Source organism: Lotus japonicus, chromosome 3, assembly GCF_012489685.1.
Source record: "Lotus japonicus ecotype B-129 chromosome 3, LjGifu_v1.2".
In the NCBI taxonomy this organism is placed as follows: Eukaryota; Viridiplantae; Streptophyta; class Magnoliopsida; order Fabales; family Fabaceae; genus Lotus; species Lotus japonicus.
The window spans coordinates 13,302,760-13,327,374 of NC_080043.1; the positions used below are offsets into that span (position 1 = coordinate 13,302,760).

The window sequence follows — 24,615 nt, forward strand, 5'->3', positions numbered from 1 at the left end:
ACATTTTTTCTCATGAATAAGAGAAGAGAAGTAGAATCTGCCATGGTAAGATGATACGGTAATGATAGTGTAATTAGTGTAGACTCGATTTAGGGATTAAATTTTGATTTTATGACCTCTCTTCAAGTTACTAATTAATTTTACTTACTATTTTAATTTTATAAGATATAATTTTAAATATTAAAAATTGTAAGAAAATTTAAAAGGGCTAGTGGCAATTTTAATTGTTTTAACTTTAGATGCTGAATGAGAATATGTGTGCGTGTACCTATAGCTAGCATACTCATATCCACTATAACTCTATTAATGATGAGTCTTTTTGTGGACAAATAGCTTATGAAAAACTATATAAGATTACTTTTATTCGTTTATTTTACAAGTTTCCATTTAGCATATGAACTAAAATTGCTACTACATATAATCTAGAATTCACCCATGTATATTTGACTCCAGAGGCGCAACATCATCATAGGCCTTCAACTCTGACTTGGATGCTGGCGCAGGTGGAGCAGTGAAGCCTACAAAACATTCCAAAATTCCTTATGAATGCATCTTTGGACAAATTTCTTACTTAGAAACAATTTTATTCCTTTGATGTAAATTTTTTAGTTTATAAAATAATATCCATTTACAATAGCTCCATGAATATAATAACGCTTAAATTTTTTAGATTATATGACTTAGCAGAAATATTGCTCATTATGTTCAAGTTGAAATATATTTTCTAACTAAATATATATATTTTTGATACAAATTTGTTCACACTGGGATTACGAATTACGATCTAGTTCATTGCTTATAAAAAAAAAAAGATCTAGTTCATCAAAGCCAAGAGTTTCTTACTTCCGCACTTGGTGCCAGGCGCAAATGGTCGGCCACAGAATTTAAAGCAGTGCAACACTTTTGTCCAATTAAGCAAATCTTCAAATTTAGCACCAGGTGGGAAAACTGTTAATCAAAACATATTATAAAAGAAACACAATTAATATACTTGACTTTCTAGACTAAAATATAATCTATTAAATATTAATGATGAGTGTTGAAAGGATAATAGTTAATTAACTAACCAATTGCATATAAAACTTTAATGGAACATGAAACAAACACTAAACATATAAAGATCAAATGAGAAAATGAAAAGGAAAGAGTGTTGAGAAGGGAGCAATTAATTAATATACTTAATCTACGATCAAAATTCCTGCAGCAACATGGTATGTTAGCCTTTTTTATGACGTTACAACACCGATCGTTGGGGTCTAGCAATTTTGGAGGTTCATCACCCTTGTGCACGTAATACATGCACTCTATTTCAAGGCCACGAAGGTCAACGTCACAGTCCTCTGCAACCACCACTGGCATCATCTTCTGGTCATGGAAGAGGCACCACACATGGATTGCGAGGATTGCAAATAGCCAAATGGATTTCACCACCATTTCTCTCTTTTTTAAGGTTTGCTCTGTTTGGTTTGATATATTGGCTTGGGATAGCTAAGGGTATATTTATAGGGCAATTCTACTATGAGTCATGTCAACAACTGTTCCATCAATGAATCGTGTTTTGACTATTAATATTATTACATGTTATTTATAATATGTTTTTTATGTATTAAAATTAATTTGAAAGTCATTTTAATTTGTGAACCAATTTTTTTATTTATTTGAAAAAGGTATGTTTAAAGGAGTGGGAATTTCAATGTAAGAAATGTCTCATGTTAGTTTAATTATGAAATTTTAATAATTTAAAGTGATGTGTTAGTAACGTGCATTTTAATCACATTCTTTACCATATTTATTACGATATATTTATTTTTTAAAAAAGGTTTATTCTAAATTTATATTTTTTTTAAAAAAATCATTGTTTGGTTGTTGAAATTTTGTAGCTGAGTAAGTGACGTAAGCAAAGATAAGTTGATCTGCAGCGTGTAAGGATGCTCTTTGTGAAGAGCCTCATTCTTCTACTATCTAGTGATTAGGTATGAATTAGGGGTGGATAGCTGCTAGCTAGAAACTTTTACGTTCAAGTCAGTAAACCGAATGATAAATAAAAATTTAAGTTGAAAATATAGTTTGTACTTGGGTTGTAATCCTTGATGATGTGTATATATAGATAGGATTGCAACAAACCTCAAAAGAATCGAGAATTGAAAATGATATTATTATATATCATATTATTTTTTCTCTCAGAAAACTCATATATCATATATTAGGTTGTAGAGAATATTAAATAAGTTGTAACATATATTATCATATATATCATTATTCTCCGTATCCACTCTCTTTAAAGAAATGAATAAGTTAAAGAATCTATTTGTGTATTTAAAAGAACATAGTTATCATTATTTTAATTTAAATAATATAATATATTATTTTATATTTAAAAAAATAAAGGGTCACCGCTTTAGGATTTTTTGGTTACATTTTTTTTTGGTTACAAGTCACCGCTTTAGGATGACTTCAAATGAATTAATGGAAGCAATTTTAAATATGAAAATTTTAAATGTATATATGAAGCCATGAAGGTATCCCTAGTCTATAAATGTTTTCGTCATTTTCCTTTCCATTTATTCTAAAGAATTTGTTAAAAATGACAAAGATAGGAAATATGCGTTCCCCTAATTTATAGCATATCGTGCAAACATCATTTAGTCAAAATATGGATAAAGATGAGTAGGTAATTTTTTTCCATGAAAATTATGAATTTGAAGTTCCTTATTTATCAATGCAAAACATGACAAATCTCAAATATTGTACATGAGAGTTCACATTTGCTTTAGGACATGGTTCTTGCCACGACATGACCTTTTCCAACTACTCCATTTTCTAAAACTTTGAAGCAAAAGTTTATTTCTTGTGCTGATGGCACTACTCCTTAACAAGAACACTCGTGATCGGTGAAGATTTTCTGAGAAAGTTTTCCTTGAGTGTTTTAATTTATTTTATTTTGGTTTCTTTTTTGTTGAATTTATAAAGAGGGGGTTGAATTGTGTCACTTAAAATAATTAAAACAACAATATTAGTTCGTTCAAAAATTCTTCCAATCCGTGAAACAAACACCCCCTTAGGATTACACTCAAGTCCGCCAAAAAATTTCTTCAGGACCGTCGATCTTGCCATGTCACAGCTTTTCTCAATTATCCTATTTTCTAACACTTTATCTCCTGATAAGAATTTTACACACTAAGGGGAGAATTTTGTCCAAAGGAGGAGATTATCAAAGTTAAGAGGGGGGAAGGGAAAAGAAATTATCCTTGTTGTTCACAAAGGGAAGGGAGACTTGTATTAAAAAACACAAAGTAGCTATTTCCAATGAACAAAATGAAACCAAAATGCAATGCAAGGAATTACAACTGGAACGGAACACTCCAAAACTGATTATAACTGCCCACAAACAAGAAAATCTGCCAGCACATTATCCTTGCTTCTGTGGCATGCGATGCATTACTTCTTACTGCAGAGAAAAAAGTTGTGCAGGCCAACAGCGTCTCTGACCATCAGGACCAACACCAGCAGCTTCCATGGAAATGTCAATGCTACGATGCTCCGTGGAACGGGCAATGCTGACCCGCAAATCAATCTTCACAGCAGGATATGCTTCAGTGCCAATTGCTGCCGGTTTTCTTCCATTTTCTTTTCCAGACCCCATGGCAATGGGTTCCCGGAATGTCAAGATTGTTTGTGACCAATGTGTTTTTGGAGTGTAAGGGGATGTGGATAACACAGCTGGTGTCTCCCGGCAGAATCTACTTGAAAACCCAGTGTCAAACCATAGGACAACACCGTAACACCAGCAGCATGTTTTAGAATCGAAATGTGTTTTTTCGTTGTCTGAAGCACTCAATTTTGGTTCCAAAGTAGCAGTGGCAGTGAAATCCACTTCATTTGGCTTCATGGTAGCCAAGTCAAAGGTCTGAAATAAAATACACCCATATAAACACAGTTAGTATACAACTATAACCAAAACATGAAACTGACAAGATCCTCAAAGTGATGCAAGCTTACACTTGATTACCCAAAAGGAATAGAGAATTCAGTAATATGATGTACTGTAAAATAGCTGACAGATGAAAAAAGAACCAACCTGAAGAACGGCAGAACTGGTAACTAAATCTTGATAGTCAACAACATCAACTATAGGAAATTGGGCAGCATCTATGACGAGCTCCTTCCCAATGGAAGACATGTCAAAATCATACACATTTTCCCAAAATGGAAGACTTGTACCTCCTTTTCCAAATCCTGCGACAAACTAGAAGAGAAATTGAAATAAATAATCATGCATATAAGGCAAATCAAGGATGAGGAATGGAATGAAGACGAAGAGACTCACAATAGTTGCAGTGTCAGGAAGAATAGCACCTCCAGGCTTCAACCACCGGTCGCGTGCATAGAGCACTGAACCAAGCATGGATTCATACAGCAGGCAATATCCCATCCATTCACTTAACAATACATCAACACTGTGAGGTTGAAGTTCAACGGTTTTGTCAATCTCTTCAACCATGCAATTAACCACTTCTATGACTCCTTTTTGGAGGCCATTGACTCCACTTTGGCTTTTACTCAGCCAGAGACCATTGTCTTTTGCAACCTGAATTAAAATAATTTGAAGGAAAAGGAAAGTGAGCATGGACCTCGACATGTAGTTGATGATGAGGTAAGTATAGATGTAACAAGCAGGAAATCTATACCTGAGATGCCACTGCTGCCATCTTGGCACTAGCCTCAACTGCAATAACCCTTGAAGCCCCTGCTTGAGCCGCAAATAGGCTAAGACAAAAAAAGCAATATAAAAATATATCACAAAGTTACAAATGACTGAGCAATCAAATATGCCAGATGGAAGTAAAGCCCCAAAACATAATTTATAAGTAGAGAGCAACAATTCATGAATATGCACTCACTAACCGTTTTGCGTACAATAAGTTTACATCCAAAAAAAGAACAGAAGAAATGTGAAGTAATCTATCAATTTGAGTTATATTAAAAACTGTTATTTTGCTTGTTTATCTTCAGGAATTTAGGGCCAGACATCAATTTTACCAAATTGAGTACGGAGTTTTTTATGACAGAAAAAATAAAATAAAACAATGCATAAACATAAGATTGTTATGCTTGAGCAGTTATCCATTTGAACAGTAGAATATAATAAATGAGCATTCTGTCATAAGAATATAAAAAATTAGATTTAGATTGATGGGACAGTATCCCAGTGCTCAAACTTATATACACAATATTGATAATCTCAAAGGATCTTTTTCCCATCAATTCTTACTAAGGAAACATCATCTTTCCACTGTTAACTATCATCAGATTGAGGCATTACATTAGTACAAAATTCCATTAAAGGTATAATCCATGATGAGGCAGAAGATTAAAGACGTTTGCTATACTATTTATTAGACAAGGGTCAAATGTGTTTCTCACCTGAGAATGCCAGTTCCACAACCTACATCCATGACAACAGCACCATTTAGTAGAGAAGGATTCTTCAAAATTGCTTGGCCATAAGCATCCATTCTCACCTACATAAAAATAGCTATGACTTACTACAAATTGGATAAACAGCTTCAAATTTTTAATTCACTGAAGTTACGCGACAATGTATTTAAACCTGAAGCGAACAAATGAAGTACATCATACGTACCTTATCACTTAGCATCTCACGATGGATGCCAAATGAACTGTAAGCCCCAAAATAATTTTCATTAACCTTCTTAATGTGCTTTGCAATGTGATTTTGAGAATTAGCCATCAAATGCCCATCTTCTGGATTCTTATCAATCAGAGAAACATATCCTCCTGAGCCCTTACCATTACTAAGTTCCTTATCTGAAGAACTGGCCCGGTTTGAATGATCATCAGAAACAGAAGCAGTATCCTTTATTCTACAAACATCATCTTTGACCACCAGCTTTTCAAAAGCACTATGATCATCCCCAAAAATTTCTTCAGCATTCTTCAAATCTCTCATAAGATCTTCATCAATCAGTGGAATTTGTTCATCTTCTTCACCTTCACCTTCACCTTCATCAAAGCTGTACAGCAGTGAATCATCTTGCATGAAAGGTTTTAAATATCTATCATCATCCCACAGAGTCTTAATATCATTTAAGTCGTGCAAATGATTCTGCAAGTCACGGTTCGTCTGAAAAGTTAATCCACAGCTCCAACATCTGCTCTCTGCCACCTGGTAAATAAAACAGAAGAAAGAAACCAACTATCAGCAAGATGTACAATACAAGTGAACTTGCATACTCGTACTAGTTCCTATACAAAATGACAAACTTCGAAGACTTAATCCTATACAAAATAATTAACTTTAAAGATTTATCTACGCGAAGAAAAACGAACAAGCTAGATTTTTTTAAAGAAAAAAAACAGAATCAAGTATATTAGAACAACACAAACCCATTTTTACAATTTCCAGCTTCAATTTTCTCTAATAAACCAAAACAACAGGTGAAGGGAGGGAAATTCTCATGGTCAATTCAATTCAACCCCTAAATCTACCAAAACCCCATAAATTTACATGGCCAATTCCATTAGTGAAGATTCCATTTCCTGAGTCCCAAAAATCCCAATTTCAAAATACAAACACAGATTCAGTTATGCCATTTTCCCTTACTTTCTAGCAATTTCTGAGCTACCAAACAGGAAAACACAAAGAAAACAAAGGAAATGTAACAAACCTGAGAGCGAATGTAGTTGATGAGCTTGAAGGAAGCATAGAAATCCAAGTTGAGAAGTTTGGTAATGGCATGGAAATCGAAGTGGTGAAGGGAAGCGCAGTGGTGGAACAAGGAAGCGGAGGAAGTGAAAGTGGAATCACAGAACAGACAGAGGAATTCAGATTGGGATTCTCCTTCTTCTTCGTCTCCTTCCCAGTCACCCCACTCTTCATCTGCTTCTTCTTCTTCGATGTCATCATCATCATCTTCTTCTTCTTCTTCGATGATTCTGTGAGGTTTTTCTTCTTGTTGTTTTTCCATTTGCTCAGGGTTGAAAGCCATGACTGGCATGTTTGTGAGGAAAAGCTTAAACCCTTCCACAAACCCTAAAAATGATGCAACTTGTAACTAAGCAATAAACCTATTTATATTTGTGAAGTGTCGCCGATTTAGGAAACAGTTCCATGTCTTTTCCAACAAAAAAACACTTTTCTCGGACTCCATACACGAGAGTCTAGTTTGTTTATCATTAGACTAACACTTTGTTGGTGTGAGATTAGTTAACTATAAGGTAATTCGTTATTGAGAAAATAAAAATGACTCGATGAAGATATTGGATTTGATGGTGTTTTTTTTAAACTACAAAGTGTCTTCTATCAACAATCTTGGTTAATTTGGGAGTGGTGAAAGTTATATCTATCTTTAAGGTTGTGACTTACAAGCATCGTACTCACGACCTTAAAGCTTCAAACGATCACTTTTAACCACTAATACTCATTAAGATGATTTTTTTGTTACAAGAGGAATACTAAAGAGGAAAAGAAACTACACTGCTACATCCATATACAACGACGGTATGAGGAGCAAAGGGGAACTCGCCAGATACAACATAAAGAACTTTCTCTTGAAGCAATCCGTGTAAGACCATTCGCTGCATTATTCCTATCACGAGGGATAAGAGACACAAAAACACGCCAATTACACGAAAGGAGATCTCTAACTCTCCCAATCGTCTCCTTCTCCCAATATGTAGACACATCCACATTGGTTTGAAGCACTTACACCGCTTGCCTACAATATGAGAAACAAGACACATCCATGAAACCGTTCTCCCAAGATGATTTGAGTGTTTAACATAAGATTAAATGACAAACAAGTTAGGATTTAGTGTAATCAAGGAAAATCAATAGTTTAAAATATAAAATTCAATCATAAAATTCTAGCTATGTTCCAAATAATGCATATATTTAAATATCACAAAATGAATTCCAATATATTAATTTTCTTTTAAGCAAATGTTAGTTGTTAATTGTTAGTAAATTTGTTCCTTTTGAACCCTGACCTTCACCTTTCAATACCATTCATTTCCCTTAGCTCACCAAGTAAGCTATCCAATCCTCGACATGTGTTTAATATCCCCTATTGAAAAACTACACCCTTTTCTTCAACATTTGGTGGATTGAAAAAAATTCCTTTCATCATAGTAGCCTCAACCTATGCTTCATTCTTTAACTTCCATCTTAGCTTCTAACTCTTTGGCCATTTAAGAACTTCCTTTGGATCCTCAACTTTCCCCTTCGCGCGTGAAGTAAGGGCATTTCATTATAAGCCAAAGATTCCTCTCTCAATTTGAACTCTCTTCTTCTTGGTGCTTCAATTAACTAAGATATTTGTAAAATGCTTACTTGAGGAAGTATCATTGGCTTGCTTGGAGAATTAAATAGTTCGTCATTGTTATTGTTCAGGTTGTTGGTGCTACTTTTGAATTATCAGGTTAAAAGGGCTTCTACAAGGACCAGTTGATAGGATATTTTTTCTTCTATAATCATAGATACTGAAGCAAGCTTTAGATATGATTGTGGTAAGTGATATATCTTTATCTTAGAAGCAAAGTTTATTATGTGCTAGCCATACACCATAGCACAATCACAAAGCAGAAAGCATTTCTATGACTTTCGAGAGAGAGAGTTTTGGATGAATCTGCCAAGCCATTTAGTGAAAATGTCATCAATTTGATCGGTGAATTGAAGGGCTAATGGAGATAGGAATAAAAATTCTCAAAATCCAGCTACCAACACAAAAGGCATGGTCAATGCTCATTATGTCTATGACACTTGGGACAGTAGGATGCACAAATTAGCCTTAGGAATCAGGACTGCAATTTTTGAAGTTTCCCTTGGAGTTTATCTGGAAAGGTCAACCTTTTGATTCATACTTATCTCTTTGCAACCTTGTGAATATGGCATTTTCCAAAGATTGAAGGGGACACCCAGTAAAGAGAAAAATAGATATATCAATGTGTGAAAATTGATATCTGTTCAACTCTTGTGCAAACTTGGTCATGTTTGGTTCTCAAATAGTTGACCCTGAAAAAGACCTTCACAAGAAATGGCAATTGACAGAGTAGATAATATCTCTATATTATTACATGAATACCATGCAACCAATTACATTGAGAAATGGAAATCTAATCAGCTGGAATATCTCCATGCTGGAGAAAGGACAGTGAGTGGCCATAGGTCCTAAGCTATTGCTGCTTTGCTATCTCAACAGAAACAACACTGAAAAGAAAGCAATGGAAGAAATGAGCTACATTTAAACCAAATATGTTGTGTCGCGGAAAATATAGAGAACTTTACAGCAGATACCTGGACAATAAGATATGGTAATTTCACATCAAGTTTGGTCTTATTGGAGCAATTTCCTGTTGATCCGTATCATGGGAATGTGAGCAATTTTGGGCCAATCTTCAGATTTCCTTCCTCTACATCTTTCTTCAAGTCTTGGACTTCTCACGATATGAAGGGTAGAAATCGAACAAGGAAGCTTTGCAGGCATACACTGAAGTTTTGGGCAGCATGCAATCCCCAAAGTCTCTAGAGAGGTCAATTTTTGAAGGCTGTCCTCATCTAGATACTTCAAGTTCCAAAGAGCAAGGATATGAAAGGATGTAAGAGTGGATGGAAGCAGCCATCTTTCTGGGAAGGATTCTCCATCTTCGCATGCACCCGCTATAGCGAAGCTTCTAAGAAAGCGCAGTCTTTGCAAATCCCAGTTCTTCCTGTTGGTAAATAGTTTAGCACAGTGAAAGATCTCAAGTAAGTTCAGACTATCTGGAAAACCTCCCTCTGGAATTGACTCAAGTTCTGGACACTCTTTTATGTTCAAAGTCATGAGGGACAGGAGCATCTTGTTCATCTGCTGCGGAAAAGACTTCAATTTTTTACATTTTTCCAAATGTAAATTTGTCATATTTGGAGCTCTGAGTCCACCTTCAGGAAAAGATTCAAAGTTAGGACAATTGCAGATCCTTAAGGAATTCAGAGATTGAAGATATTGCAACTGCACCCCGGTGACTACAAGAGACTCCAAATTCTGGCATCCTTGTATTTCAAGGTGGATCATGTTTGGGAACAAGTCCATTATGAAAGACCTCAGGGAATCACAACTCCATTTGATGCATAAGAACTCAAGATATGGAAAGCATTGGCTCATAGGAAACTCAATGTTCTCACAGTTTATAATGGTAAGTGATTTTAATGTGTTTGCAATGCCATTACTAGGAAGGTGTTGAATGAGAGGACAACTTGAGATACTCAACTTTTCAATGCAAGAACTTCTGTTATCTATTGCCTCAAATAGTGACTCTGCTGCATTATAACTACTGATTTTCAGGTTCAATAGTTGAGGCAGTAGACTCTGAATTGAAACCTTCTCACAACATTCTAATTGCAATTCACAGATTGTTGGGGGAACTACAACCACAAGCTGTTCACATTTTGTAATAACAATCTTTTCTATGGAAGGTAGCTTTTGGATCAAGTTCAAGCCCTTCAGTTTTGGGCAATTTTTTATAGCGAGTCGTTTAAGACAAGGAAATGCACCATCTTCATCTTCCTTCCCTTCCTCCCCGAAAGGAAGCCATTCTTGCCACTGAGGCATGTTCTCAAAATGCAAACTCTCAAGGCACCTAAATGGTGTGGTATTGTGGGTCTGAGATTTCTTCGCATCCATAGAAGAATTGTTGTAAAACACACCATCAACATGAGTGACGATCATAAACCCCACCAATGAGAGGGCTTTCAAGGAAGGCAATTGCCCCAGTGTTGGCAAACAAAGACAATTTGCACAATCATTAAGGGATAGAGATACTAACTTTGAGAATTGACAATCTCCTAACCAGGCTGGGAATGATGTACTGCCATAATTTCTGATGGTAAGTTTTTCCAAGGTCATAGGAGGCTCCAACCAATGCAATAGGCTTCTAACATTTTTTGATTCATCTGCATTTGTACCCCAAATCAACATTAATTCATTAAGTTCCATATTCCCCAACAAATTAGCCTTCATAGCATCATGTGGATAGGTGACATTTTGGAGATTTGAAATAGAGATCTTTCCCTTAAGAAAAGGAAAATTCTTCAGCTCTTCAATGCCAGACCCTTGCCCACTACCCTGAACAAATCTAGTTAAGGTTTGAAGATTTGTCAAAGTACCCATATGAGGTGGCATTTCACCTATTATTGTTCCCCTGATATCCAAACACCTCAAGTTGATCAAACTTCCTATTTGAAGTGGTAATTCAGCAAGATGAGAACAGTTTGTCAACAATAAAATCTCCAATTTGTGCAGAGAACAAGTGGACTCAGGTAACTTGGAGATTGGAGTGGCGCTGAGGTCTAGATATCGTAAATGTATCAAGTCACCCAAGAAATCAGGTAAAGCTGTCAAATTACCACAGTGTGACAGAGAAAGGATCCTTAAACTTTTATGTTTTGAAATTAAGCTGCTCACAGCCTCATTGTTCAAACATCTTGGACATGACAAAGCCTGCGATGGAAGAAAAGTCCGCAGGTTTTCACATGTAGCCATAATTTTCTCCAAATCATCAAGCTGGAGCTTTGAATTATATGACAAATAGCGAGTTCTTTTTGAGGGGAGAGTGTTCATCTTGCCCTCCAATCTCAATGAGAAATCTCCTGAGACAAATTCAGCTAAATCAACAATGAGATCATGCATGATAAAGCGCCTCCTACTTGAATTAAGAAAGAATGACCTGGATGCTAGATTGTTGAAGTATTCAGTACCGAGTTCTTCCGCATTTCCATTCCGTTTGGGATGCAGCAGCAGATCTTCTGCCATCCACAAGCGCACGAGTTCCTTTCTTCGAAATTGGTAGTTTTTGGGAAATATGGAACAATAAGCAAAACACCGCTTAAGAGTTGAGGGAAGATAGTAATAACTCAACATGAGAGCTGGAAGAATATTGCTCCTATCACTTGGAAAGTCCCATATCTTGCTTTCCAGAACCTTCACCCATTCTCTTGAATCTACTTTGGACCGCAAGAGACCCCCAAGAGCTTTTGCTGCTAATGGAAGTCCCCTGCATTTTTTCACTATTTCCCTGCCAATATCTTCCAATGCAGTACTTCTTTTAAACCTTCCTCCTTCAAATGCATGCTCAGAAAACAGCAACCAACAATCATCATCTGCTAGTGGTTTTAAATGGTAACTTGGAACAGTAAGCATAGCTGATGCAACATTTTCATTGCGGGTTGTTACAAGGACACAACTTCCTTGAGCACCAAATTCGAATGGGCGCCTTAATATCTCCCACATGGTATAGCTTTCGTTCCAAACATCATCTAGAACAATTAAGAATCTCTTGTTATGAAGGAACTCTTTCAACTTTATCTGTTGTAAATTAAGATCCATTGTGTCACATGTTAAAGGGATTGCCTCTAGAATGGCCTTGGTTAGTTTGAAGACATCAAATTCTTGGTTAACACAAACCCATGCTTTGATGTCAAAATGCTGCTTCACTTTTTCATCATTGTACACAAATTGAGCAAGAGTAGTTTTCCCAACTCCTCCCATACCAACTATAGGGAGCACACATATCTTATCACTACCAATACCATAATCTGATGCAGAAACCAAAAGTTGAATAACATTACCCTTATCAGCATCTCTTCCATAGACAGAACATTTTCCTGCTAAAGAAGTTGTTTGAAGATTTCTATGTGGTGTCTGATTGGCACCTTCCCTCAAACCCAAAACATCTTTTTGTTTCACAAGATTGTCCATTTTTTCTAAACTGGTCTCCATCCTTTCAATGAAATCACCAAGTGAAGAAGCATGTGAAGAGACAGATACCTTACTAAAAGTGCTGCTCAAGAAAACAGCTTCCATTTTCTGCCTTGAAGATGATACACTGATCTTGTCTAAAAGGTCTTCAACTTCAAACATAGCATCCTTGAGATCATTGAGCCATTCCCTTATGTGAAAATCTGTGGTTTGCCTCTCCTCAGCATGGTTGACCAGAGCATCAACTGAGCGCAGTGTTATCTTCAACTTGTCTAGCAGGTTAGGACCATTGTCTTGTTTTATTCCCCTTATGAAATCAACCATCTCACGAGTGGCCACTCTCTCAAACAAGGTTTGGACCAAAGCAGAGAGAAAAGCCCCTCCCACCAATTCAGCTGCCATGATCTTTTTCTTTCTTTCTTGATGATAGAACTTGGAAGCGGAATGATGATATGGTGTTTGCAAACACAAAGATGGTAAATGCTAAATAACTAATGAGCTGCCACACCACAAAAAAAGTCATATCCACTTGGCATATTAGGCGGATACTTTCATGCCGGCATGAAAACTATGAAGATTAAAGGCTTAAACTAAGGACAGAATATGTAAAGATGTCAATCTGGTCCCTGAAAAAAAAAAACATTTAAATGTTATCTTTGAAAATTTGTTTTAAAATCAAATTAAATTCTTGTACCTACGTGTCATTAGTTTTGACTAGCCAACCGTCCATGAAACGAGTTTAGTCAGCTAAGCTGACCATATAGACTTTTTAGCATCAGTTTTAGTTCCTGAAAATTTCTATAAGTCATTCTTCTTTCAGGATCATTTTCTTCCTCCTCCACCTTCATCTTATTCCTCTTCCCCCTTCTTCATATTGCTCAAACCCCGAAATTCATCCACTCATTCCTACTTTATCATCCACCCAGTACTGCTTGGACTTTGTGATGATAACTTCTCAAATATTAGCAAGTAATTTATCTTGGACGAAATATATTCCTCATTATAAGAAGTAAATGGGAGTTTGTACTGCATTAATTACTTTTGACAATCTTGTTTTATTTAATTGGACAATCTCTTTTTTTTATTCCTCAATACGTTATCGAAATAAAAAAAAACTGAGTTAAGAGTAGTTTTGAAAAATTAACAAATTGATGACAAATTTAATGCTACTAACTAGATTAACTATATTTCCACATAATCATATCTTATCCTAGTGTAATTCGCTGCTTTTACGCCTGCATGATAGGATAATGAAATCATATCCATTATCCTATCGCGTCCATGTCCATCACGTGTCAAATTGACCCAGAGAGAAACTAAGTTAGAACCAAGCATGATATGATAACAATTTTTTATTCCTTTTACACCCTTGTTGCATAATAAAATGATAGGCCTAACACTTTAGTCTAATATTGACCAAGTCATACGCATGTGAGAATAAATATTCATAATTAAAATAAGAGCTCTACTTATAAAATATAATACAATGTTAACACTTAATACCGAACAATGTTAGCAACAAACAATTGATAAACTCATAATATATTATATACGCTTACGTGCCTAGCTAATATGACATCTCATACCAAACGAGTCTTATTAGATGTCAAACGAGCCTTATTAAATGTCAAGATGAATTTACATTTGTGCAACATCTGAAGGATAAAATAACTGAAAGATTACCTATTAATATTTCGATCATATCTTGGAAGTTAATGGAGTATTTAAACTTTGAACCTTTTTATATTCAAGTTTTCACTTATTATTGACAAAAGCTAAAGTAAATCTACGGCTACGATGCAAATAAACTAACGAATGAGCTAATACCCCACATAAGACTTTCAAAAAAAACAAGATATTAAATTGGGCTGATACTCAATTAAACAAAAATTGAGTACTCAACAATTTTCTTGTCACTCACAAAGTTATGATTCTATTTCAGATAGTGGGAAAACTCTAGCAAGTGAACCAAACATTCAAATTTATCACATCCAAACTACTTTGAATGAAATAAACACAAAGCCCTTCAACTACTCTTACAATGGACAACATTATTGGTAATAAACAAGATACAATACTCTTGTCAACAATTCAGTTTCTAGATTATGTGACTAGATGAACACTGATATCAGTAACCTGAAAAGTACAACACAGTAAAATTAAACCTATGATAACAAAGTATTCCTGGTGCCAGATCCATGAAAATGAACTTGACATGCTATTTATCACTCATCAATCTCTTGGGCGGGCAAGCCAGAGGGAGCTAAGAGCACGCAGCCTAGAAAAGTAGTCATTGATGGCAAGGAGTGCGCGGGCCGATTGGCGAGTTGTCAATATTCGGTGAATTTGTTGCAGCGTCTGCTGGCGCAAATTGTCAGCCTTCAAATAACCACCACAGAAATAAAGAACAGTAAGTTATAAACTTATAATACTCTGGAATTGTTAATGTTTCTTATCAATAATTTTCCATGAAATGAAAGAGCATTTTCTTGGTCCTTTTCTAGAACTTGTTGAAAAGGCATAGGTGCACCAGAACTGTTTAAACTAGCACCAAAAATATGAAATTCCCTGCCCCCAGAAATTGTCCTAAGGAAGTGAAGCATTTCTATTTGTCTAGAGCCAGTTCATCAATCATAAAAACTACTAGGAAGGTAAGGTTGGATTAAAAAACCAACTTTGATATATAGACACCTAAACAGTAACGACACCCTAATACACCCAAATTCTCTCACTATACCTCTCTTCCTATCACATCACATCATATATCACTTCTCTCTCCTCTTTCTTTCTCACTCTACTAATTTTGGGTAGACACTTATCATTTTTGTTAAAAAAGACTTAAATTACTTGAGAAAAATGAATCAAACCAATTTGATAGATGTGCAAGTGAGAAAAGTTTACCTGCCGAATAAACCCCTCGAGTGTCCCTAGCTTACCCATTGCCATAGCCATTTGACCCATGTAATTTGCCACATTTCCTGATGAACCAGAGGAGCCAGGTGATCCGGTGGACAATGTCTCCGAAAGGGACTGTTGCAATGCTTCCATGCCTTGAGACAGCGCATCTTCTGCTTGTTGGGAAGATTGCTGCAAGTTGGTAATACCCACTAGCTGCTGCTCTGTGAGAGGTTCCAATTGATTTACCAGAAGCTGCAACCAAATTCATGGCAGTCAAGTCAAAGGTTTAACTAATAAATGATCCCAGATCTCAGATATTAAAATTCTTTCACAACAGTTATGAGAAACATGTATTTACAAAGTTTAAAAATAAAGATATACACTATGCATGTGTGTTTATGTTATCATGTGTAAATTGAGAATGAATCACCTTTTTATGGTAGATATAATTGAAGTTTGATGCCCAGAATTTTGAGCCGTTATGATTTAACCTGTGTTGTTTTTCTTTTTGAGGCAAGTGCCATAATAAAAGAAAAGAACAGAAGTCATCCAAAGATTCTGGCAACAGGATTCAAACAATAGTTATTCATAATTATATTTATTATTATTATTATTATTATTATTATTATTTTTATTATTATTGTTGTTGTTGTTGTTGTTGTTGGTTGTTGTTGTTGTTTCATATGAAGTTATCCCAAAAAAGAACATAGATGTATGGGCAATTTCAAAAGCCGATTACAAAGTTGGTTTCTGCGAAATTAGAGATGAGGTATTGAGGAGAACAATCAGAGCACCATTAATGATGGTTCAAACCTCTTAGGCATGTTAATTTAACTTGAGAGAAACAAAAAGAAAGTCATATAAGCAGGGCAAATGGAAAAGACATGATATGTAGTTATTCTGTCCTGAATGTGTTTACCCTTGTCTTATTGTGTTTGGATCCCACGTAAACCTAACTTCCAAACAAAAGTCAAACCTTGCAGCTACATCATCAGTGGCGTAAAGAAAACTTTCTATTGATGAGTACAATTTACAACAAGCACCCTTAAGTCTTCTAAACTAAAAAGCATGATCATAGTAATAATGTGCACCATTTCTTCTCTTTCACGAAATCTGAGATTAAACAAACTATATCTATCTTAAATCAATAAAAAACCATAGGAGTTTTTACTCTGTATGTTACCAGGAAAAACTACTGGTATGAAAATCCATAATATCTTTAAGTTAACCATGAGAACAATAAACCCACTACAAGCTCACCTTAAGGAGTTCGGATGATCGAAAGCCACCAAGCCATAGAAAACACCTTTCAGCTGGTGTTTTCCACATGCCAGACAACAGATGGAAGACATCAGCCTTAGCTGCAACGATCTTCATCTTAAATATCTCATCATAATGTGCCATTATACCATCAAGAATCATGCGAAGTTCTGTGTCACTCGCATGAGAATTTACAGCTGCTCTTAGCTCGTTAATTAGCCGATTCTGCTCTTCCAGCCACCTTGCGTATTCAACATCAAATGCCATGGCCCCTGTAAAACATTGTAGTTGTTATGTATTAAATCTGCTTTGTGAAATAGCTTGCTACATCAATTCCACCACTACTTTTTTTAACAGACATATCGTGACATCAAAATTCATGAAATGAATATCTTAGTTTAGAAAGAAGGATACCATTTCCACTGTTTGAATGTGCCTGATCACCTGAGTTTGATATAAAGATTCCCTGCGGGGATAAGAACAAAATATTTTGGTTGAAGTAGAACATGATTGGAAAAGAAGAGTGTCACCAGGGAAGAATGAGAGAGAGACAGAGAGAGAGGATCTAATTTCACGAAATTATTGAACCTGACCTGCTGCCTAGCTTTCTGAAGCTCTTGCTCCAGTTGAGTCAACTTCAAACGACTACTTTCCAACTGTTGGACATAAGCCTGTGAAGTAATGAACTTGAGTTGTCAAGTCTTGCATCTTGATGGCCAAGTGGAGCAACGTAAATACAACAATTTCTAAAAACAATCAGAGAGGTCAAACAAGTTTAAAAAATATAAGAATCATTGGATTCTACTATTACGGCCACTTATCACAGATTTCCAGTTACCACTCCAATTCCCATATACAAATATCATTTTAAGATTCCATTCTAAATGTGGTTAAGATGAAACACCCAGTTAACTGCCACTGTTATAACATTAGAGAGGATAAAAATAAGAGTGAAGTGTAAGGGAATTTTAATCAGTAGTCCTACACTGCAACCACAAAAATACAGCGCCCTGAGCAACTCCAACCACTAGGAGATAATATTTAATTACTACAATATATGTTCAAATTAGTCCAGCTCAAAGAAAGAGTTACTCATTTTTGTGTATTTTCTCACCATGAATTATCCTTCAGCTGTAAAGAGCTTACCTCTCAATATATAGAAGATGAAAAACCTACCAGAGAGAATTAACCACATATATCCAGGAGTAGCCTTACTGCATTTTATAGTATTTTCAAGTTCCACACTGTATCTATAATTTTCATTTTTCTAGGATATCTTGTTCTACCTCTATTTGTACATTCCACTATTCCCTTTAACTAATAATTTTTTTTACGTAAAAAGTATTATAATAAAGCAAAACCAATGTCCATTCCACTTTCAGTTTTTTAGCAGCTCACATAACCTGTACATCCAAACTAATCATCCAAATGCATACAAACACATCGGTGAGAATATATAGGACCCAGAGAATCAGAACTAGAGGAAAAATATCCACAAGTTATATATATGCCAAATAAAAATCATATCCTGTCTGGCTAAGTTATGATGAAACTATAGCAAAATATAAGGAGAAAGAGGAAAACAAAAAACGATACACAAGAACAAATGTTGGTGAATCAGTTATATTCCTACTTTCTTTCTCAACCGGCTTTTTCTTGCAGCCTCACGATTCTGAGCAAGCCTACGAAGACTCTGCAATAAATAGAAAATAATGATTATGTACCAAATATTGTATAAAATTTTGAGATATCAATGACATGATATTCATTTGCCCTTCAACATATTATCACATTGGTCCTCCAGCTATGAATGACCTCAAAATTGGTCCTTCATTGATTATTAGTGCCAAAATTGGTCCTTCAAGGACCAGCATGATGTCATTTTAAGGATCAATTTGATGAAAAAAAAAAGATATTGAAGGACAATGATGTTGCAAATCCCTTTGGAAGAAAATTAGATGCACTTATAAATGGAGGGCCAATGAAATTTATGCATGTCTTTGGAGTACCAAACTGGACCTCTACTCGTCAAAATATACTTACCTTCTGATCTGTTTTATCCTTTGATCTGTCACTGGAGTCAGAAGCTCCAACAGCAAGGGAACTTCTATCAAACTGCACATAAGGAATACATGTATGTCAGCTTGTCAAGATCAAGAATATCAACTAAAGACCTATTCTAGAATGGAAAAGACTTCTGCTAAGGCATTGTTTTTTTAATATTATTTAAGATCAATCACACAATTGAATCCTTGATGAATAGTTACAACTAAACAAGTTCCAATAAGCAAGAAAATAGAAGGAAAGGTTAAAGGAACACTACCCGCTGATTCTTATCATCAGTGTCACCATCTGTTGAAATATCAGTTCTAGGGCTGGCATCAGCCATGGCAGACTCTTCCTGATTTTCTGTATTACCACTTAATAATGTGACCAGATTGGATGATTGAATCTTTTGCAATTGCAAGCCCTCTTGCTCTGTTTGGTTTGTCAATGGGCTTTTATCAAGTGAAATTGGCAACTAAGTTGTAAAGGGAAAAGAAAAAAGTTGCAAAATAAGAGGATGTATAACCAGCTACTAGTCCTTTAATTTACCAAGCTGAAAGTCATTAGATAAAAAGAACAAAAAAAACTCACCTTATCAAAAGTACCGATGTGAACACGAGAAATTGTCTGGTTACTTACTTTTAAGGGGTTAAAAGCTGAGTCTGAATCATATATCAAAAAAATTCATTAGAGAATCAAAAGGTGGAGAAAAGTCTTTCCTCATTAGCAAGAATGAAGAAAACAAAATATTCACATTATAAACCTAAATATTTAGTTCTTCATCCAACAGTAACAGCATGTGTACATTCGTACACGTGTGTGTGTGTGTGAGTGTAACTATTCCATTTTCTCATCCTTCATGGATGCTTTCCATTGCATTTATTAATGATATCTATGTCATGAGACTGATGAGATTATTAGAAGCTACGCACTGACAGATTTTATGATCAATAATTATAGTCTGTAGAGATCCAGTAAAATTTTATGATTATAAAATAGGAAAAGTTAATAATAAAGATGCCTATAAATATAATAACAACAACCAAATCTTTTCCCACATAGTGGGGTCAGCAGCATGAGTCAAAAGAGGACTTAATTCTCAGTCATGTATTTGGTCTCCCTCTACCCCAAATTACTAGATAAATCTCCTTACCAATGCTTCTATGAGTCTTCAAAAGACTTGTCCAAAGTCCAAACCATTTACGAAAAATCTATAACCTATTCTATAATAAAAGCAACCCCAACTTTCTCTCCATTTTAAGACTTAAATATTGTTGGGGAAAGATGACAAATAATAAAATAACCATAGTAGTCAATCGCGGATCGCGGCCTGTCGCGGATGACCCCCAAAAATGAAATCCCATACAAGGGAAGGCCGCTATTGGCCGCGAATAGCGGGATTTTGCGGCTGTGATCCCGTCGCAGCAGGCGTTCGCTAACAGCTATAAATAAAGTTCTATTTGTTAAGTCACACGAAATTAAGAAGAAATATGTGAGTGGCCATTACTATTTATTGAGTAGTCATACTCATTTGTTATAACTGAATGACTGACTACCGATTGTAAATGAAATTCAATATCAGATACATGAGGTTCAGAAGAAATTTGAAAATTATTCATTGCCACTAGGTACCAGTGAGAGGGTAACAATTTTATATAAGTTCTATCTGTAAAGTTACATAAAATTAAGAAGAAACTTATCAGTGCCTATAACATTTTACTGATTAATCAATTGCTACCAATGAGTGGTTAATAGAGAAAGAAACAACAAAGGGTATTATTGTTCGTTAGGTGATAATATATGGTTATTCTCTCAAATTAAACATTATATGGTTCTTAATTTTGATATTTTCTGTTCGTTAAAGTTAACTCTTACTTGTTAGTGATCCGTGCTATTAAAATTTTCTATAAAATATCATTTAGGAAAACAAGAAAGCCACGTTCGAATAAAATTAATTTGATGCAGAAGAATTACTAGCTATGACAAGAGATTATTATACAAGATATCCCATATATGCTAGTAACATGAAAACTTATCTAAGTTTGATGATAAGAATACCTACTTCCACTCAAGTCAACAGCATCCTCAATGCGATATCCAACTGATTGATCAAAGTCAGACACACGAAAAGAATCGATCATGCTTCCTTCGGTAAAGCTGAAAACCATATGTCGGGTAGTCAGTTCATGTAATTTTTTTCAAACAAACACTACATACAAACAGAAGTCTCCTAAAACTATATGAAAGCAAAAACAAAAACTGGAACACACTTGTAATGCAAATTTATGATATTCTTCTCGCAGTGAATAATCTAATCATGCTAAGAAAATGAATCCAAATTTCCATTGAAGCAGCAACTCAAGACATGGCCGAACCAAAAAAAAACATTGGGAGGGGAGCTATTTAGAATTTTAATGGGAGAGATTTTACATGTATGGAGGCGACTGCCTAAAGAATTATGCATACAACAGACGGAAACTTTTGACTCTGGCGGTACTACCGCCTGATACAATCAAATCAAATATATTGCAAATGATATAATAATTAATTTTCTCAAGATTACATATACAGCTTTTGAGTTACTGTTAACCACTAAGGTTAACATAGTAAACCTTATAAAGAATAACTTCATCCACCAAAGGAAATATGTCGAAACTGCAAGGTGGTGATAGTACTAGGGAAAATCGTGGATAGACAATTTTCCTAAAAATGCAAAATAGATATTGTTATGGTTCTTGACCAAGTATATAAGAATAAATATGGCCTCTCAGATTTGTTACTAGACTAGACTAGATAGTACTCCCTCCGTCCCTAATTATAAGCTAAAGTTGTAAAAATCACACTTATTAAGAAAGCCTTAATTGATGCATTGGTTTTCAAAAAAAATGTACAACTTTCTATGTTTACCCCTATTTATGATAACACTTTTTCATCATTGTACTACTAATGGTGGTGCTCCACTACCAATAAATGCAAGGGTGAATATGGAAAGAAATATTAACTTTTGCAAGGTTAGCTTATATTTAGTGACACAAAAAAAGTCTCAATGTTAGCTTATAATTAGGGACGGAGGGAGTATTAAACAAGGGCAGTCCGGTGCAATAGGTGCTGGTCCCACGAACCATCGGCTCTGATACCACTTGTTGGGGAGAGTCACGGCGAGGACCCATGGGGCAAGGCCGAGGGGAAACACCAAGGAGATCTTGGACACCACATCTTAACCCAAAACCTTAAGGCAATAGGTTTATGGGTCCATCTCCTTATAAACTCTCCCTCTTACACTGACTTCTTCGATGTGGGACTTGACTCTAACACTTGATCACTTGATTCCAACAGCACCAACTACAATTTTATTCAATACCGAACAAAGATTATATGAAGTTATCATTATCAAGTTCCGTTCCACCAAACTGAAAGAAATGAAAACCCTCAAGTATCTCAAATCTCCCAACTAAAGAGAGCAAAGCAACAATGAAAATCACCATATTCTAGATATTCCTTGTTCCACCCACAAGGTAAAATAAATGACCTAAAAGTGTCTCAAATCTCAGTCTAAGATAGCGAGAAACTCTGGCATGTGGTAAGCAGCACTAGATACATAAACTAAAACTCTGAACTCTGAAGTAAACAAGATGTTTGCCAAAAATATTCAAGAAAACATACTATGCATTGGAACTAGGTAATTGTTGTGAATCGAACTCGGCATCAACGCTGGCTCTACTCCACATACACCATCATATCCTCAATTCCCTTGTCGCTCCAGCAAAACATGAAACCTAAAAACCATGGCCAAAACAATTCACAGAATGAAAAACACAATCTTTGCTTCTGTAGAGGCCGAACAGAACAACCAAATACTAAAACTTGCAACAAACAAAAGAAAAAACCAAAATTCAGACAATTCAAATCTCAGAAATTCCCAGAGTTCCAGAGATACTGACAGAAAACAAATCTCAAACTGTTGCAAAGAAAACCCTCAACTTTAGCAGTTCAAGTGCACCACTGCTTTCAAAAAAATGGAAAATTCCAGTATACCCACAAGAAAAAAAGTGCTAAAAAAAGTCAAAGGAATGAACTTTGACAAGCAAAAGACGAATTCTACATCAAAACAATTACACCCAGATACCCAAATCAAATATACCCCGAATTCTAGCTGAAAAAAATTATTTTTTTAAGAAAATTTAATCAATGAGCTAAAGTTGCAGTGAAATTCACCATGAACACAAAGCTTGCATCTTTTACTGGTGTCACTCAGCAGTGAAATTTAATCATATAGCAGAAAATGAAGTAAACCCACCTTGGAATTCTGATGATGATGCGGGTGATGATGATGAATGATGATGGTATAGGTTCAATATTTTTCTGTGAATTATTATTGCTGAGTGGAGAGAGAGAGAGAGAGGAGAGAGAAGATGAGTCCAAATCCAATCTCTCTAGATGTTTTTTGTCATGTTCTTCTTCTTCCGAGGACTAATCATCTTTTATTTCTGATTTTTTTTAATGTTTTAGTGCTTTGACATGATTCAAAGAATTGTATTTTTTTTCTCATTTTCTGTGCTCTATTGATTTTTCAAACCTTTTGTAATAACTCTTTTTTTAATCTGTGTTGTGTCAGATATACTGAGAGATCAATAACACATAGTAGCAGAATCTTACAAATTTTTACAGCTATACTTCACTTTTCAGTGCAGAGAGGGTTGATCCCCTACAACAAAGTCACAGCTGCTATAGGTAAGCTCTTGCTTGGTATGGTGCCAGCCAGGTAAAAGTGGTTTTTTTTTTTCCTTGTTATGTTGTTATTGTATTATTTTCAAGAATATATTGTTATTGTTGGTAGGGTTAACTATGTTTCTCTAGTCCCGGTAAAATATGCGAATTCTAATTTTAGTCCATTGTTGGTGTAAAAGTTGCAAAAGCATTGATTTAATTTAAGAGATAGCTCACTTTTGATGCATGTTGAAATTTGAGCTCCGACATATATTTAGATATGTCTTATGGGCTTTGGGTGAGCATGACAACGATAGTGAAAACTCACAGAGTTCGTGCTAGAGATTGGGTATTTTGGGAAAATGAGGCATTGTGGCTTTGCTGAACGAGGGTGTGGTTGAGAAGTTTGTGGAACTTTGATTGATTTGGATGGTGAGTATGAGAAAGAAGAGGTTAAGGTTGGAGGGGAGAGGTTCACGACTGCATGGAGGGGTTGAGGACGAGGGAGGGTTAGGACTTAGGATCGAGGGAGAAAAGGGCTTTCAATGCAGAGGTGGGTAGTTTCAGAAGACTAGGGGCGGTGGAGGTTTGGCCAACCTCAATTGGAGTCATCAGTTGTAATATCATTCCTCAATTCAAATGGGTTATGCTTGTTGTTGTTTTTGGGAGAGGAAGATGAGTATATGGTTCAGGTTGAGATGGAGTTGTGGGTTGAAGATGAGGTATGTTTATGGGTTGAAATTCTTGGTTTCTTTCTCATGTTTGATAGCAATTTCGCAAGTGTACGAATTGCTCGAATTAATATAAAAGATATCGAAAAATCTAATAAAAACTAATAAAAATAACTCTTAAATAAATAAAAAACACTACACTACTGCAAATGCAAAAATAACACTAAAAGAGACTAAACAAAACTAAAATATCCTCGGGTCCTGGACTTGGGATGGCG

At 35.5% G+C, this 24,615-nt stretch overlaps 3 protein-coding genes across 7 annotated transcripts; all 3 read right to left on the minus strand.

The window, feature by feature from the left end:
• Positions 1 to 3,248: 3,248 nt before the first annotated feature.
• Positions 3,249 to 7,071, minus strand: LOC130748378 (probable protein arginine N-methyltransferase 3). Its single transcript, XM_057601600.1, has 7 exons — positions 6,690 to 7,071; positions 5,645 to 6,187; positions 5,425 to 5,522; positions 4,689 to 4,767; positions 4,328 to 4,588; positions 4,079 to 4,246; positions 3,249 to 3,907 (listed from the first exon to the last, which is right to left on the minus strand). Exons 1-7 carry the CDS (start codon positions 7,017 to 7,019, stop codon positions 3,446 to 3,448), a joined length of 1,941 nt encoding a protein of 646 aa, XP_057457583.1. The 5' UTR covers positions 7,020 to 7,071; the 3' UTR covers positions 3,249 to 3,445.
• Positions 7,072 to 8,959: 1,888 nt separating this feature from the next.
• LOC130748336 (putative disease resistance RPP13-like protein 1) lies at positions 8,960 to 13,294 on the minus strand. Its single transcript, XM_057601521.1, has 2 exons — positions 9,317 to 13,294; positions 8,960 to 9,229 (listed from the first exon to the last, which is right to left on the minus strand). Exon 1 carries the CDS (start codon positions 13,155 to 13,157, stop codon positions 9,357 to 9,359), a length of 3,801 nt encoding a protein of 1,266 aa, XP_057457504.1. The 5' UTR covers positions 13,158 to 13,294; the 3' UTR covers positions 8,960 to 9,229; positions 9,317 to 9,356.
• A 1,425-nt stretch (positions 13,295 to 14,719) lies between these two features.
• Positions 14,720 to 23,414, minus strand: LOC130743246 (transcription factor TGA2.2-like). 5 transcript variants are annotated; one of them, XM_057595408.1, is made up of 12 exons: positions 23,257 to 23,414; positions 22,623 to 22,735; positions 21,022 to 21,116; positions 19,551 to 19,621; positions 19,237 to 19,434; positions 18,957 to 19,028; positions 18,547 to 18,606; positions 17,507 to 17,584; positions 17,328 to 17,379; positions 16,914 to 17,185; positions 15,657 to 15,905; positions 14,720 to 15,134 (listed from the first exon to the last, which is right to left on the minus strand). In XM_057595408.1, exons 2-12 carry the CDS (start codon positions 22,685 to 22,687, stop codon positions 14,988 to 14,990), a joined length of 1,359 nt encoding a protein of 452 aa, XP_057451391.1. In that variant the 5' UTR covers positions 22,688 to 22,735; positions 23,257 to 23,414; the 3' UTR covers positions 14,720 to 14,987. The 5 variants fall into 5 exon arrangements, with proteins under 5 accessions (XP_057451391.1, XP_057451392.1, XP_057451393.1 ...); XM_057595409.1 differs by having other exon boundaries at positions 23,175 to 23,407; XM_057595410.1 differs by lacking the exon at positions 23,257 to 23,414 and adding an exon at positions 22,901 to 23,052.
• Between the last annotated feature and the right edge of the window lie 1,201 nt (positions 23,415 to 24,615).